We start from the raw sequence: 15,867 nt of genomic DNA on the forward strand, positions 1-15,867 counted from the left end.
ACGCGCAATGTGATCACGATTGTGTTGAAGAGATGTTAAAGCTGGTTCTTTGAAGACCATGTAACATTTTGGAAGAATTATTTCGAAATGTGGCCGAAAGGCACCAAAAGAACAAAGGATCCTTTTGGTCTGGATTGATAACCCGGAAATCCAAGAAGTCAGCTCAGAATTCTAGATGGCAGCTGTTATATGGAGTTGTAGTGTAAAAAACGATGTTTTGAGTAAAAAAAAAAGGTAACCAGAAAATCCCAGCTGGCGGTCAAAGATCAAGATGTTAACTGATGAATACAGTTTTTGGCTCTAAAGATAAACACAAAGATAGGCTTGATCAAAAATTTCACCACTTGTCAAATTTACATAAAAATGTATCTGATTGTATAACCGACCACCAATGTCCAAGGACAAAAGATACTTCGATAAGTTTTGAGACGTCTGACGTTCAGTGATCAGACCATAGGTGCCAACTTAGGGTCAATCGATAAAATTAAAGGATATCTTATCATTCAGAGCACCGGCAAATTTTGGCCGCCATGGCGACTCCCTGGGTATAGTGTATCAGTGTATTTGCCACACAATGTACAAATTCATGCAATGGTAGGCAAAGAATGCCCTTCAATGATTAACTGAGGAAATGCAATAAGAACTCTAAGTTAAGGAAAGGCAGGCCAAGTTCCAATGCGAACGTCGAGCCATAAAGAAGAAGAGTTTTGTTGATATTTGTAGATTTAAAACGTGAGAAAGGCACTAGGCCCACATCAAATTCGCTGTAAAAAGACGGTCTTCATCATATAAAGCACTTGTCTCCATAGGTTGTTGTTGTTGTTAACAATGTTGCGTACAAGAATTATTTCACGTTAAATCGAATAAAAGGAAGAAGTGTGCATGTTTGATAATTTCCGTGAGGTATAGATTTCACTACTTACTTCTGTGCGGTTCAGGAACACAGAACGCAATGGACTGCGAAAGCAATTGCTTAACTGTTGAACAGGCAAGCTCGTATCCGAAGTGAATGGGGGGAAATGCAATAATTAAGGGAGTGTTTCCCATTCCTGGCCATGGGATGGATGACAGGGAGGGCGTTATGAGTGAACCAATTGTGTTGCAATGACACTCATCTCAATGGAAGCTGATATTGCCCACCAGAACATTGTTGAACCAGAAAACAAAAGGATTTTTTTAAATATTACGCCCAATATTGTTTGTTTTTATTTTCAATTTTTTGATTCGATTCAGGCAATAACATAAATATAGGGAACGTCCATAAATTACGTAACGCTTTTAGAGGGGAGAGGGTTCAGCAAAGTGTGACGACCCATACAAAAACTTCAGAGGTCTCATACAAGCAGTGTAATCTGGGTGGAGTGATATTGCCCAAGTAACAATTCGAAATCATTAATAAGCATGCCAGCTTAACAAGTGTTCTACGAAAACGCCGACAGTTGAATAAGGGAAAATTTTGGTCGGAATTCGACATTTTGAAGGGGACACAAATAAAATATTCAGAAAATTTAAAAAAATTAAGTGAAATTATAGTCGCCGGGGGAAAGTTTCTTAACAAATCCGATGAGATTGATGATGCCTAATTGTTTGGGTAATTATTCATCAAATACAATTATTATTTATCAATCCTCCCCCCCCCCCTTGACGAGTCAACGAGCAAAGTGACAAAACAAGAAAATGAGATATGTTCCGGCCTTATGTAAATTGAACAACTGATCGAACAGAAGTTCAAGAAATGTTGTTTAGGAATTTCCGTCCATAGCCAAATAAAATTCTAATAATGTTCGAAGACAATCTGTTTCCGACATATTACATGCCATTATTCCACATGTCATTCACAGTGGAACAAGTAACTTAAACATAGGTTAACAAGACTAGCTTAATCGTTCTGTTTAGCTGCTGATTAGCAGTGCTCTTAATTGCAATTGTTCGCCATGTTTACATTTGTAGACACAGTTGCAAATTCTTCAATATCAAACAGCTTTGCAGCAGCTCTAAATAATTGTATCACACTTCAAAAAACATCACGATTTACCTTTAACACTACCCGAGCAGGAGAAAATAGCTGAAGAATAACAAACTCAGGTATGGAAAACCGAACACCTACAACCTGAATGAGTTATTAGGAAGCCCTGCATAAGAGGTAAAATACCTCAAATAATAACTGGTATGTATTCTGTGCATAACGCAAAAATAATGACATCAGGTATGGTAATACCTAAATAATAATCGGCGATTTTTCCATATAAATAACCATTTTTGCATAATTGAATAATACCTCAAGCAGTCCTCAACACCAAACCAATAACTCGTTGAGGTATTCTACCAATACCTACAAAACACCAAAATAAGTTATTTTCAATACCTGGATAACCAGCCAATACCTTGTCTTGGTATGATACCTGACTTTGGTATGCTGCAGTTATGTGTCAGTTATTTATTCCTGCTCGGGTACACTGATCAACGGCAGCAAAACCACTGAGCTTGAAAACGACAACTGGTTCCTTTAGCTGGCAGCGTCTAGAAGTTTTCCCCCTGTTTCCTTCATGACAGGGGTCGAGCCTTAATTCTATCTTAACCGGGTTCAGGATCCACTTTTTGTCAGAAGATTAACAGCAGGGTGACACATTTTCCTTCGTACACGAAATGAATATTGCGAAAACTAAACACAACTTACTTTTTTGAGTATGAGAAATGAAAAATATGTTTGAAGGATCACCAAACTGACTTCACAGCTACTATTAGCTCCAGTAGCGCTGCTGATGAACAAAGCTTACAGTAAAGTTTATTTACATGAATAAACGTTGCGGATATGGTTGATCAAACATTAATCAGCTTCAATTAACATGTCGACAACTAGTCAAATAACAGAACTTAAGCGATGTTTAAGCAACGTATGGACGGCAACGAATTCGATTCAATTTTTAAATACTGCTTTAAATCTTCCTTTTCACGCAAATGCAATCCTGATTGGACAAGAGCAGATTCAGACGACAGTGAGGAAGAAGGTCCCGAGTTCGAGTCTTCCCAAGTAACAATTCAAAATCATTAATAAGCATGCCAGTTGATTAAACGTTCCACAAAGGCGCCGACAGTTGAACAAGAGTTTGTTTTGAACAAAATGGCAAATAACTGTTTCATGCAGTGGAAACTGCACGTTTGTTGAATATATTTCTGCTCAATGAATAACTAATCGTACAGAAGTTTAAAGACAGTTGCTTAGGTATACACATCATCTGTCTAATAGTGCTCTAATACTGATAGAATACAAGCTGCTTCCGACGTATTGGATGCCGTTATTCCACATATGATCTACAATGGAACAAATAGTTTATCTCAAGCTTAATAACTATTGCTTCATCATTTTATTCAACTACACTGATATAGTTTAACAACTAGATGTAATCAGGTTACTTTAATACAAATGTTATGCTTTTATTCAAGCAATGTTGATAAGAAGTGGTACTGTATCACTCAATAATCGTTGTTCGCCCTGCTCCTGTTTGTAAATACGATTGCTGATTAGGGGTCTAAGAAAAGCATCCACGGCTACAAGCTTGAAGACCAATCAAACATCTTGCAGCAGCTCAGAATATCACACTTATAAAAACATTCCACTTTATCCACTTAACTGACACTGAGGAAGATTACAAGTGGTAGTTGAAATACGCGTATCTGTCAAAGGATAAGCAACATAGGGCGGAATTAAAAGGTACGAAACTGATTACACTCATTGAAATTGTTGCCAAAGACGAATTTCGCCCCAAATCGTATTCGGAGTTGGCAGCACCCTCTCAGATTACAATGAAACTTTCTGGGTATGTACACCAAGACTAGATAAGCCACTTTGCATACTTAGTTTCTTCAAAATTTATCTGGACTGACTTTTGAAAAGGGCTAAACTTTTTTATGGATTTTTTAAAAATATTTTTAATCAAAAAATGACTACTCCTACAAAAAAGTGTTGTATGGGTGATTATCACAAAATAAGTCAAATTTTAAGAAAAAAATACTGAAAAAAATCCAAAATGAGCCCTACACTGAAAAAAAAATCATTTCTAAATATTCAAAGTTGATTTAAAAAAAAACACCATTTTTGATTTTGATGAAATTTTGTCTCAAGACAGGTAATTATGTTCCCTACCAACCGTCCATACATCACAAGATAGGCACTTTTAAGGAAAAAAAGTTTTTCTAACAAAAACTTTTTCATGTCCAAATTATTATTTTTTCAGTGTCTTTTTTTAAAAAACAAACTAAACCAGTGAAGGTTATCTAGTAATCTCAAAATGCAATGAAACTTATTGTGTCATATGCGACAATGCAATGCACCCATATTCACGCAGCAGCACTCTAGAAGTACGAAACAATATACAATTAGAACACGCATTTCATACGTGCTGCTGTAATTTCTACCCAAACGTTTCTACCCCATGTTCTTACCTAATATTAGGTAAGGCTATTTATTAGATTCGAACTACCTAATCGAAAAAAAAACAAATCAAGAGTTGTACCTAAAGCAAATATGAACAAAACAAGAAAATGAATCGGTATCATTCAACGTGTTACTTCTCTTTGGTTATTAAAGGCAGTTCTGAAAAGTAATGGATCAATCGTATAAATCAAAATTCAACAAATTCAAGTGCAGTGCAAAAATAAACAATCCAAAGTGCAACCGTCATAATCTACGGGGCATGTCATTAAGATTGATAGATAAGATTCATTCCATGGGATATACACATGAAATCGACGAATCGATGTGTATTTGTGAGTCATGTCGTGGATTGATAAGTCACAACAGAAGCCCGAATACGAAAAAACGCCGATCGGATGGAAACGACGAAACTATGCAACCATCATTTAGTGGGCAGCAACATCATGATGTTCCAGAACCAGAACCGTCAACGAGTGGTCAACAAATCGAACATGAGCTGGGTAAGTAAGCCTTCAACGTGTTAGCTTCTTTTATATAACTCATTTTGCAGCTCGTTGCAAAACTACATTTTTCAGTATTCTTCGTATTTATCCAACCCGGCAAGCCTCGTTGGATAAATGTACTACTTGTGCGAAAAAAAATCATTTTTGCAACTCGTTGCATAAATAACTATCATTAACTTTCCACTGCATTCATTATTATATTGTTAACCTTAACTTTTATCTTACAGATATGGTACCATCTATTCCATCATTGGAGTCAATTCCGTCAACAGATCAACTACAGGGTCCCCATAATATTGAGAAGTTTAATACCATTGCTGAAACATTGAGTTTATCGCCAATCTCATCTAGAAACATGAGAAGTATGGAATATCGCATAAACAAATCATTGCAGATTACGAAAGCAGTTCGAAAAAATATCTTCGGAATAGATTCAACGGATGTTGGCAAAGTGGAGGCGTATGACGAGATAATTATGCAGTTAAAGGATAAGTTCAATCACCCTACAACTGACAGAAGCGAATAGATTAAAATACTATCTGTACTTCCTAAGTCTTGGTCGGTAAATAAAATCACAAGAGAGTTTAACGCACCAATGTATATGGCGAGGCAGGTGAAGGATCTTGTTTATGAACAGGGTATTCTTTGTACCACCGAAAAAAGAAGGGGGCATGGTATTGATGACGATACAAAACAAATAGTAAGAGAATTTTTTGATGATAATGATATCAGCAGGCCAATGCCAGGAACAAATGATTTTGTTTCTGAGGTTCGAAATGGAAAAAAACAACAAGTTCAAAAACGACTTTTGATGATGTCGCTCAAAGAGGCTTATATGATTTTTGTAGATATGTACAAAACTGTGAATATTGGTTTCACAGTATTTACACAGTTGCGACCAAAGCATTGTATTTTACTTAATTCTACTGGTATACAGAATGTATGCATATGTACTATTCATGAAAATGTAAATTTAATGTTCAACAGTATAAGAATTGTGTCACAAGATGAAATAATACAAAAAATGCTTTGCGATATTTCCACCAGAACAGATAATTGCTTTTTCCGTGCTTGTGAAAAGTGTGCTTGTAATGAACACATTGAAGAGGAACTTACATTGATATTAGAATCAAATGACAAAGAAGAGATTATATTTCAGCAGTGGTTGAATACTGATCGCTGTAATTTAGAAACGATTATTAAACCTGTTGATGAATTTGTTCCGTATCTTGTTGATAAAATTGACAAACTTATAACACACGACTTTATTCATAAACAACAATCATCATTTCTCAGAAATAAAAAAGATACATTAAAGGATGATGAAATTCTTGCGATTTGTGATTTCTCTGAAAACTATTCATTCATAATTCAAAACGCTGCTCAAGGATATCATTGGAACAACTCGCAAGCAACAATACACCCATTTGAAATTTACTATATGAAAGATAATAAACTTGTAAATGTTAGCTTCATTATCATATCGGAAGTAATGGCTCACGATTCAGTTGCGGTCCAGTTGTTCATCTCAAAAATGATAGATTTTATGAAACAATTAACGAACTTTTCTAAAATTTATTTTATGTCTGATGGGGCAGCATCACAATACAAAAATAAGAAGAACTTTGCTAGTCTATGTAGATTCCAGTCAAAGCATGCATTAAGAGCAGAATGGCATTTTTTTGCAACGTCCCACGGTAAAGGTCCATGTGATGCTATTGGTGGCACTCTCAAGCGAATGGCAAAGAGAGCAAGTCTTGCTCGAGATTATGGAAATACCATAACAACTCCACGAGAGTTATATAACTGGGCAGTTGTACAGACAGATAAAAATATAACTAAATTAAATTTCTGTTACGTATCCACTGAACAGTACATTAAAATGTCAGGCACTCAGAAATTCCATAGTTTTTTGCCTATTCCTGGCGACAAAGTAAAGGCAAACAGGTATTCTAATTCAGAAGATGAACCAAAAATATTTAGTATGATCGGAAAAAAATAGAAAAGAACATGTTTGAAATTGGCTCTAAGACACATATATATATATTTGAAAAATTCATAGTTATAAATAATTGTATATTTAAAAGTGCACTTCAATACATATTGCGATCAAACATTACATTTCCTAAGAAAATACATTTGTAATATTTTCAGTTTTTTATGTATAGGAAAACCCTTCCAAATGATTGAATAAATAACACAAAATCTCCTAAAAAATTGTGTTTCATTGGATTCTGGGATTGTTATGGCCTTCACTGGTTTTATTGTTGATAACAAAATACACTGAAAAAAAAAATCATTCGAACAAGAAAAAGTTTGTTTTTCCTTAAAAGTGCCTATCTTGTGATGTATGGACGGTTGGTAGGGAACATAATTACCTGTCTTGAGACAAAATTTCATCAAAATCAAAAATGGTGTTTTTTTTTTAAATCAACTTTGAATTTTTAGAAATGATTTCTTTCAGTGTCGGGCTCATTTTGGATTTTTTTCAGTATTTTTTTCTTAAAATTTGACTTATTTTGTGATAATCACCCATACAATACTTTTTTGTAGGAGTAGTCATTTTTTGATTAAAAACATTTTTAAAAAATCCATAAAAAAAGTTTAGCCCTTTTCAAACGTCAGTCGAGAAAAAAAATTAGAAAAATGTGTGTGCAAAGTGGCTTATCTGGGCAAGGTCTACACACCAAGAAAGTTTCGTTGTAATCTGAGATGGTGCTGCCAACATTTGTTCGAGTTGGCGCGAAATCCGTCCAAATTTTGATTGTATAGTGGTGAAATAATTGTCGTAGAAAGCTTGTTATAATTAACACAGCTGCAAATTTGCTTTAATTGTTTCTAAAACCTTTATTAGACGAATATGCAAAAAGACATCATACAACTTGAAGAACGTTGAAGAAAGGTTGCTGATTTATTTGTAAATAGCAAACGGGTTAGACGTTGAACAACAGCCGTATAACGAAGCAACGATCATTAAATAAACATAACATTCACAATGCTTATAGAACGGCTGATGTTGAACAGATTCTCCATTTCTGGGCTAACAAGAGTTGAACAACAGTTTTTTTTCTCAACTTAACCAAATATAGTTCGACTTGAGGCTTAACAACGCAGCTTCGAGAACCATTTCTTAAAGTTATAATTGTTACTTGGGTGGTTGTTGAAAATGGGCAATTTTTGAATAACGTAATTCATGGACGTCCTCGTAACGTTTTGGTCTCATTGGGGATTCGTAGAGCCTTCGTAGGGATTCGCAAAATCATTTTTGACAAATTCGCAAGAAACTCTTTCAAGAGTTTTGCAGAGTCGTTTTACGGAGATTCCTCGTGTTTACTCAGAGAGATTTTTTTTTTTTTTTTTTTTTTATTACCGACACTTTACACTAACAGTGCATTCGTGTCAAAAAAAAATTAAATACAAATTATTCATTACAGTTCATTTTTTTGATCGATTACAATACTTTGCTATTAGTTTATCCTGCCACTTCGACCGTTTACTGAACTTCAGTAGCCACCCGTCGACGTCATCTCGCGCTGGGTCCGGGCCACTCAGAGAGATTTGAAAAATCCATCTCGAGAGAATCATAGAACTTCTGGAGATTTGCAGCCTCTTTACCTAGAAATTCGTGGAATCGTTTCTGAGCGAAACGCTTTCTGAGAGATCCGTAAAGTTTATTCAGAATCTTTTTAATGAATCGTAGAATTTTCTGAGTCTCCAAAGATTTTGTGCTTGATAAGCTGATGGTTACTACCAACATTCAATTTTAAAATTGAATTGGTTTGTTTGAGAACGGTTATCTGTGAATGAAACAATATTCAGGTAATATTCAAAACGCAAACGTGAACTTCCAACAGATCGATTTATTGATCAGTTATGGCAAACTTTCGTTGAAAACATCGTCTGCTATAAAAATACTAGTCAAATAGTATAGTTGGTAAGCAAATTCCAAGAAATTGTTGCATCATTCCTTTTCTGAGTACAAAGTAACAGCTGACATCAACCTCAATACATGGCTTCCTGCATACTTCCCTAACCCGTTCAACGACCTTCAAAACCTTCCGAACGTGTGCCCGCAATTCCTGTGAAACCAGGTCAGGTCAAGCTCTACAACTAACAACAACAGCCCCACTTTCCCTCCGGAAAGACAGTCTTTCCATCGCCCTGTCGAACGTTTGCTTTTCACCTTCTCGCACCGGTAAATCTAGACTAATTTCAAATTTCCGAGAAACATCCTTACAACTGACTGACGACCGGCACAGAGAGTTGCAACACTACACCTCATCGATAGCTGCTCGACCGACAACGCCGCTGCTACATACTTCCCGGTGACAAGGCGCAAAAGAGAATGAAGGTATTCACGTCAAAGAACCCCCCGCAAGTTCTCCCCAGGGTTTGCACCCTGTTCGACCGAACTGTTTGTATTCTCCAGCTCAACGCGCGCATATGTGACAGTGGTAGTGCTAATTAATATATTGCGATTAGCACAGCCTGGACATTCGTCTCTGCTGAACCCAGTTCCCTTTTCCTACGTCCTCGCGAAAGCGATTATTTACGATAAACTTATTATGAGCATTATTTTTCAATTCCCCACCCCCTTCGACGACGACGTCGTCGTCGAGGGGGGATAAATTTCCCTCCTCCCGCCCTTGCACATTTTTCGATTCGCACTACCGTTCTTTATTACCACGCTTAAATCTTTATCGATTGTACGATTTTCACACCTTTGCCTGCGTCCAACTGGCCGGCAACCAGCCGAACGTGTACAACAGGGTGCCAACGACGTGGCCAACAATTCGCACCCGCCACTTGGGGCCGAAGCCCCAACAACGTATCCCGTATCGCATACCTGGCCACCACAGTCAGTCACGCTGAACCCACTACTACTGGGTACGAGTCGGGCCCGCGTTGCCAGATCTTCCCGGAGTTTCCCATGATTTCCCATTCTTATCGGGTTTTCCTGGAAAATCATCTGGCATCACTGCACCCGGACAGTCGGTGAGTGACGACGGTCAACCAGGCCGAGCGCATATTTCAGCCCCGTAGTACCTACTCTGTGTGGTGGCAAACGAGCAGGAGCACTTGCAGGGTTCTTTTCTGGAGAAGTTCCCTTCTCCGTATCGCTTCGGGTTGTTGGTTGGCAAAACCCTTTTTTTCGCCATCAACACAACCCGTACTCCGTAGTAAGGAAGAAGGTGGGAGCGAGACAGGTCATAAATAGGATTACACTAATGCCGTATGCATAACTTTTAAATTTAAAGCTTGAACTCGTTTAAAGTATAAAGAACTGATGATTGTCATCGTCGCCGTCTTGTACCAACTCAGGACGCCCTAGAGTTAAGTGAGATAGTGGTGACGACGACGACTCGCTATTCTTTGCTTGGAATTGATGCTTGAGGGTGCAGCATCTAGTCAGCAAACTCTCTCACACATGACGCAGCGCAATATTTGTCACTAGATTAAGTCATTTGCGCGAGGCGTTGAGAGGTATCAAGTTGCGAATCACGGCGGCCCCTCTACTGGCTGGACTTGTGGTGATCGTTATAGCTGGACCTATGTGTCCCAACGGTCTAGATCGAATGTGGTGTAACCTAGTTTTTGTTGGGTTCGATCGGTAGATGCTTACTCAAAGGTAAGCTTGTTATGTCTGGAGTGGAAGTTTAATTAACGAGGAATGCGCTTATTTTTACATATGTTATTCATGCCCAATACGCGAAGATTCAGTGAAGCACTATATGTGAAATTGGGACTCAATTATAAGTCTATTAAATGAGGACATATTTAGAGCATTATTTCCTAAAAAATATAAAAAGTATTGATTACGTGACAGAAAAAATCATACCAAGCATTTCAGATCAAGAGGACCATTGCGATAGTGCTTCTACCGTACTAAAGTACTCATTTCATCCACTGCCTTGATCAGGGTTGGACTATGTTACAAAAATGTCATTAGGTTTCTTGACAATTCCACTACCCCCGCAAGAAATGTTTATTGAATATCGTTATTTTATCATAACTAATCAGTATTATGAAAGGTTTGTATTCACGAACGGAAATTAGCATTGGAAATGGAAGAACTGGAAAATGTCATGACATTTTCGTGACATTTTCGTGACATTTTTCAACCCTGGCCTTGATCTGCCATGCCTATTTCTCTGCACCATTCGGATGTTCGTCAAAGTGCTACTTCCACCTTTCTATCACATAATGTTGGTTCTTCAAGGTGTTCCCTTCCTTATCTCTGCACATTTCGATTCACGATGAGAAACCTTTATGATGTGAGTTGAGTTTCTGGTAGAGCTTCCGTGTTTCTTGAGAATGGCTCAGCAGCTCCATTTCCTTGCACAGCATTTCTTCCTGATGGCATTTCTTCCCATGGCATTTCTTCAGATGGTTGTGCTGTTTCTGCTTCTGATTGCATCGTACAATGGTTTGCCAATTTCCATGCTGCAGCATTACCGCCCGTGCTGCGTTACTTTTCTTTTGAACCACAGTTTCTCATAGCCTCAACTGTACTCCAGCAGTCCTCTAGAAGGGCCACATCGATATCACCCTCGCCTGGCAGTGCTGTTTCAAAAATCTACGTGTATGCAATGGCGACATCCGATTGCTTTAGTCGCTCGATGTTGTACCGAGGTCAGCGTCGGTACGGTACATTGCTGATAACGCGCCTCTGTATACCGCTCATTAAGTTGAAAGCTGTTCGCTGTTTACGTGTCGGTATGATTACCTCAGAACGTTCGCAGCATGGATCCTGTCCAACACATATCCTACAGTTCTACGATGCTGAACCCGCGGTCGTTAAGTAGATCGGTGAGTATGCGGGTGCTCCTGATACATTTTCGTTGAGGTCGTTGACTCCAACATCAACAAGCTCGTGTTCTTCTGGAGTTTTTACGGATAACAGCAGCTCTGGACGACCTTCTACTAACTTTTCAAACGAGAATAGAAGCGAGAAACGCATACTTCAAATCAAAACAGAGAGTGAGCTGTGAGGCAGAGAGCGTGACGATCGCAAGGGCTAGTCTGCAATATTTGGAAGTCGGAGTGATAAATTAACCACTCGGCCGTTTTTCTTCCCTTCTGTTGGTTTCGTTTCAATTTCCGGACGCATCTTTGTTCTCTCATCGAGTTGCATAGTTCACGTAGGAATAGAAAAAAGATACTCCGATGTACAAAAACTTCGACGATAGCGGGCATCACTAAGTGTAACACTTTCTGATGCTCTCTCATCATTGTCTTGGAGCAGCAACTGACCAATGACCATGCTGCTCACTGGAACCATAGTCGAAAGGGTATGCTGCCCTATGGCTGAAACTGCAAGGCTGAAGCAGAGAATACGCTCTGTTGGAAAATCGCGAACCACAAAGGGACTATAAGCGTCCAGCAGACCGTCAAAGAAGAAGGAGACGGCTAGAGCGTAGCGCAGTCAGACACTCAAGCGAGTTGCAGAGCGCGCAAGAGGAAGCCAGGGCAAAAGAAAGTCTAAAAAGGTTGACCCCTCGATGAAGACTCAGAATCAGTTTGACCAGCGGAAAGAGAATCTCTTACGGCAGGTGACAAGAGATTATGAGGAATATGACTGAGTAAACCCACAAGCGCGATGAAGACGAAGCGGTAGTCTGCATGACCGAGGAGGCTACCCGGGTGGAGATGAAGTACTGACGATCAAATCGGGATATTGGTTTGATTGATATAAGAGATAAAAGATCTGAAAAAAATATTATAAAAATATTCCTGGAACATCTGAACAATATCAAAATTTGATATTCCAAGATCAAACAAATAGCTCGCTGCTATTGGTTAGATCTTACAAAATCTAAATATGATCCGAAGATGATGTTCCAGGAGTAAATTTTAGATCTTATTTTTAGATCTTTCATCTCTTATATCAATCAAACCAATATCACATTTTGATCTCAATATCAAAATATGGTATTATTGAGCTCTTTTCCTCTACCCGGGTAAGTACTCTAACTCCCCCTCTCAATCGGCCAGCCCTACGTCTTGGTGGCTTTACTGCGCTCGTAACGGAAGGTGGCAACGTCTTCTTCGATTCCAGGAATTCACTCCCTTGGAGCAACATGATGAGCGTTGGGCATCGGCAGGACCAGAAAATAACACGTCGATTTCGGCCACGACATCAGCTTTCCACGCAACTCCGGAACGTAGAATACGTCTTTGATGAACTTCAGGAGCCTCTCGCAATCATCAGAACATGCTGGCAACGGAATCCCTCTCGATCGGAACGCCGCAACGCTTCCCTTCTTCTGCCAACAGACGCTGCTTGACGAGCTCCGGTTTAAAATCTCGTGTTGAACGATCCTGTTAAGGTCAAGAAGACCGGCGGCCCCAATCCACTTTCTGCCAAAGTTTCTCCGTCCGTCTTTAAATTCCTCACGAAACCGTTGAACTGCAATAGATGCACCCGTATATCTCCGCTTCGCTTCTTCCGTAGACGAGCCAGCTGCTTCCGTACGATAGTTTGGCTCGCTACGGACTTCTTCGCATAAAGTGGTCTTCAAGGTGGACCATATTTGCTCCGTGGTCGCCATCTCTCGTCTGACAGACAACTCACCAACAATGCCTTGAAGATCCGGTCCGTTTCTTCAAACATCGCCTTAGTCAGCACATACGCTACGCCCTATGCTTCCAGAAACAGACACACACGGTATCACTAGTAGCTGTAGCTCCGGTAGGTGGTTGCCTACTACTTCGACATCGATGCTTCCCACTACAAGAGGATGATGGTTGCCGAGGCCCCTGGCCCATTATTTCATAAGTGGTGGTCATGGATTCGGCACATGCAATTTTTCAAAAATTAGGTAAGCGGTTAAGAATAAAAAAGAGGTTGTGCCTAGCGCAAAGAATGCTGACTGCGACGTTTTGTTGCTACTTGGATTTCTTGGATGAAGGCGCTATGCCGGAGGAGCTTGCCGCAGGCGTGGTCCCCGAAGAAGCAACCGGCAAGTTTGGAGAAGACGAAATGATGGAAAGTTTTGCGAGAGTTCCTACATTGGACAGTGATCAGCGGTGAGGCACCGGAAGCATCAGCTGAACAAGTTAAGATGGAGAAGGATCGGCAGTTTCTAACAGTCAGTTTTTGACTAAAGGCTTCGACGGTAATGTATGCTCTAGATAAGTGTGAAGAGGATGTTCACATCGCCAAGGAGTGCTACTCGACATCAAAATGCCTGATTTGCACGGTGAATAGGGGCCATGCGGTGGATGGGCCTCAATGCGTCTTAGGTACACGTGGAAGACCCAACATCCGACAATAGTTAAGATCGCAACGCTGAACCTAAATCACTGTAAGGCCTTAAAACAGCTGCTATAGCAGTCAGCCTCGGAGTCAAGTACAGATATCACTTTGCTGGGGAACCTTTACAGCTTTTCTACCGCAACGGGCGGATGAGGCAGGTCGGTTTCCAGTTTAAGTGATAGTTTCCACGAAAAACGAGAGTGCTTTGTGATAGCCTAGATCAACGGGGTTGCTATGCCCTCCAGAGGTGACCGATGGACCAGTTCTCGTCTATGCTAGATCCGTACCCATCACACTGTGGTGAGATCGATACCCGTGATCATCGGTGGAGACTGAGCATCTGCGTGGTCAATTGGGACAACCGCTTGAACAACTCATGAGGTTGAGCTTTCCTGGAATCTATGGTCATGCTGAACGTGGATTTCACAAACGTAGACGACAAAAATATCCACTGTAGGAACGGTGCAGTGTCCATATTCGGTGTGATCCTTCGGGGTCCGGGTCTGACCCTAACTCAGACTGGAGGGTTGACGGTGGATACACGCAAAGGGTCCATCTGACGATTTAGTTCAAAATTGAGGATGGAGAAAGGCGACCACAGCGGAATGGATGGCTGACCTCAAGTTTCGACAAACCGGCATTTGTGAAGCGATTGTTCATAGAGGGTAACGCCGACAACCTGTCTAGTGACGACGTAGTCGAAATTCTTGGCCGCGCGTACATCGCCACAGTGCCAAGGCGATCCCTACCCAGAAAAGGTGGTGTGTACTAGGGATGCACAGAATGTGCATTGGTTTCATGTATCCTAAGAGCTAACAAAAGGATGCAAAGTGCGTATTCATTAGGGTAGAGCGTAACAAAGTGAGGCCTACAATGCGGTCAAAGTGGCACTGATCAAGGAAATTAGGACGCGTAAGCGGACGTACTTCGATCATCTCTAGGACGACACGAATCTCTGAAGCGATGTGTATTGGGTTGTCTGGCAGAGGCGAAAGGTTCATCGGCACTCCCGGAGTGCTCCCCCAAGATTCTGTAGAGAATGGGGTTTTCCGGGCAACGATATTGGGCTCCCGTCTCCTACAACCAAACCGGCCAAAGCCAGGTTGCCACGGTGATAAATGCGTGACTCATCACAATAGCGAAGTCGCTCAAGGTGGTCTAGACGGTATTCTGACCGTTGCGATTAAGGCAGTTGTCGAGACAACTCTGTTGTACACCGCCAGGAAGCTGTTGGAGCAGATTATTCTGTCCAGGCTGCGGACTGTACCTAGACTGAGAGGTCAGATGACTCTAGACTCTTGGACAATCAGTTCAACTACCGGAAAGGTCGAACGACGGTAGACGTTCTTACACAGATCGAAAAAAGAGTGTAATATATAGGTAATCAAAATGGTCGAAACCCGAGCAGAAGAAAAAAACAAGTGAATAACATATCAAGGTATTGATCTCAAATACTACCATACCTTTATATGCCCTTCATTAGGTGGTAATAAGAGGCAAAATAACAAAAACGAACACCAAAATTTAGTATAAATAACACCTAGAAAATAGCAAGTCTTGTTATTTCAATAATGAATGCATACCTAAAATTTCAAGTGCTGTATTTGTTATCCCAAAGTTATTGAATAACAAGCTAACTACATTTCTTGTTATTAAATGTTTCATTTGTA

The 15,867-nt window shown here is 40.0% G+C and overlaps 2 protein-coding genes across 4 annotated transcripts in view; both read left to right on the forward strand.

Annotated features, from left to right (window-relative positions):
• Positions 1-15,867, forward strand: part of LOC109397006 (paired box protein Pax-6-like) — a 205,442-nt gene that overhangs the window by 64,844 nt on the left and 124,731 nt on the right. The gene's annotated exons all lie outside the window — the stretch shown is intronic.
• LOC134289536 (uncharacterized) lies at positions 541-7,210 on the forward strand. The gene is made up of 2 exons (XM_062855483.1): positions 541-4,935; positions 5,166-7,210. Exon 2 carries the CDS (start codon positions 5,534-5,536, stop codon positions 6,938-6,940), a length of 1,407 nt encoding a protein of 468 aa, XP_062711467.1. The 5' UTR covers positions 541-4,935; positions 5,166-5,533; the 3' UTR covers positions 6,941-7,210.

This window comes from Aedes albopictus, chromosome 3, assembly GCF_035046485.1.
Source record: "Aedes albopictus strain Foshan chromosome 3, AalbF5, whole genome shotgun sequence".
Taxonomy (NCBI): Eukaryota; Metazoa; Arthropoda; class Insecta; order Diptera; family Culicidae; genus Aedes; species Aedes albopictus.

Coding starts and splice junctions, on each gene's coding strand:
- LOC134289536 (XM_062855483.1), top strand. CDS start 5,534: ATGTATATGGCGAGGCAGGTGAAGGATCTTGTTTATGAACAGGGTATT.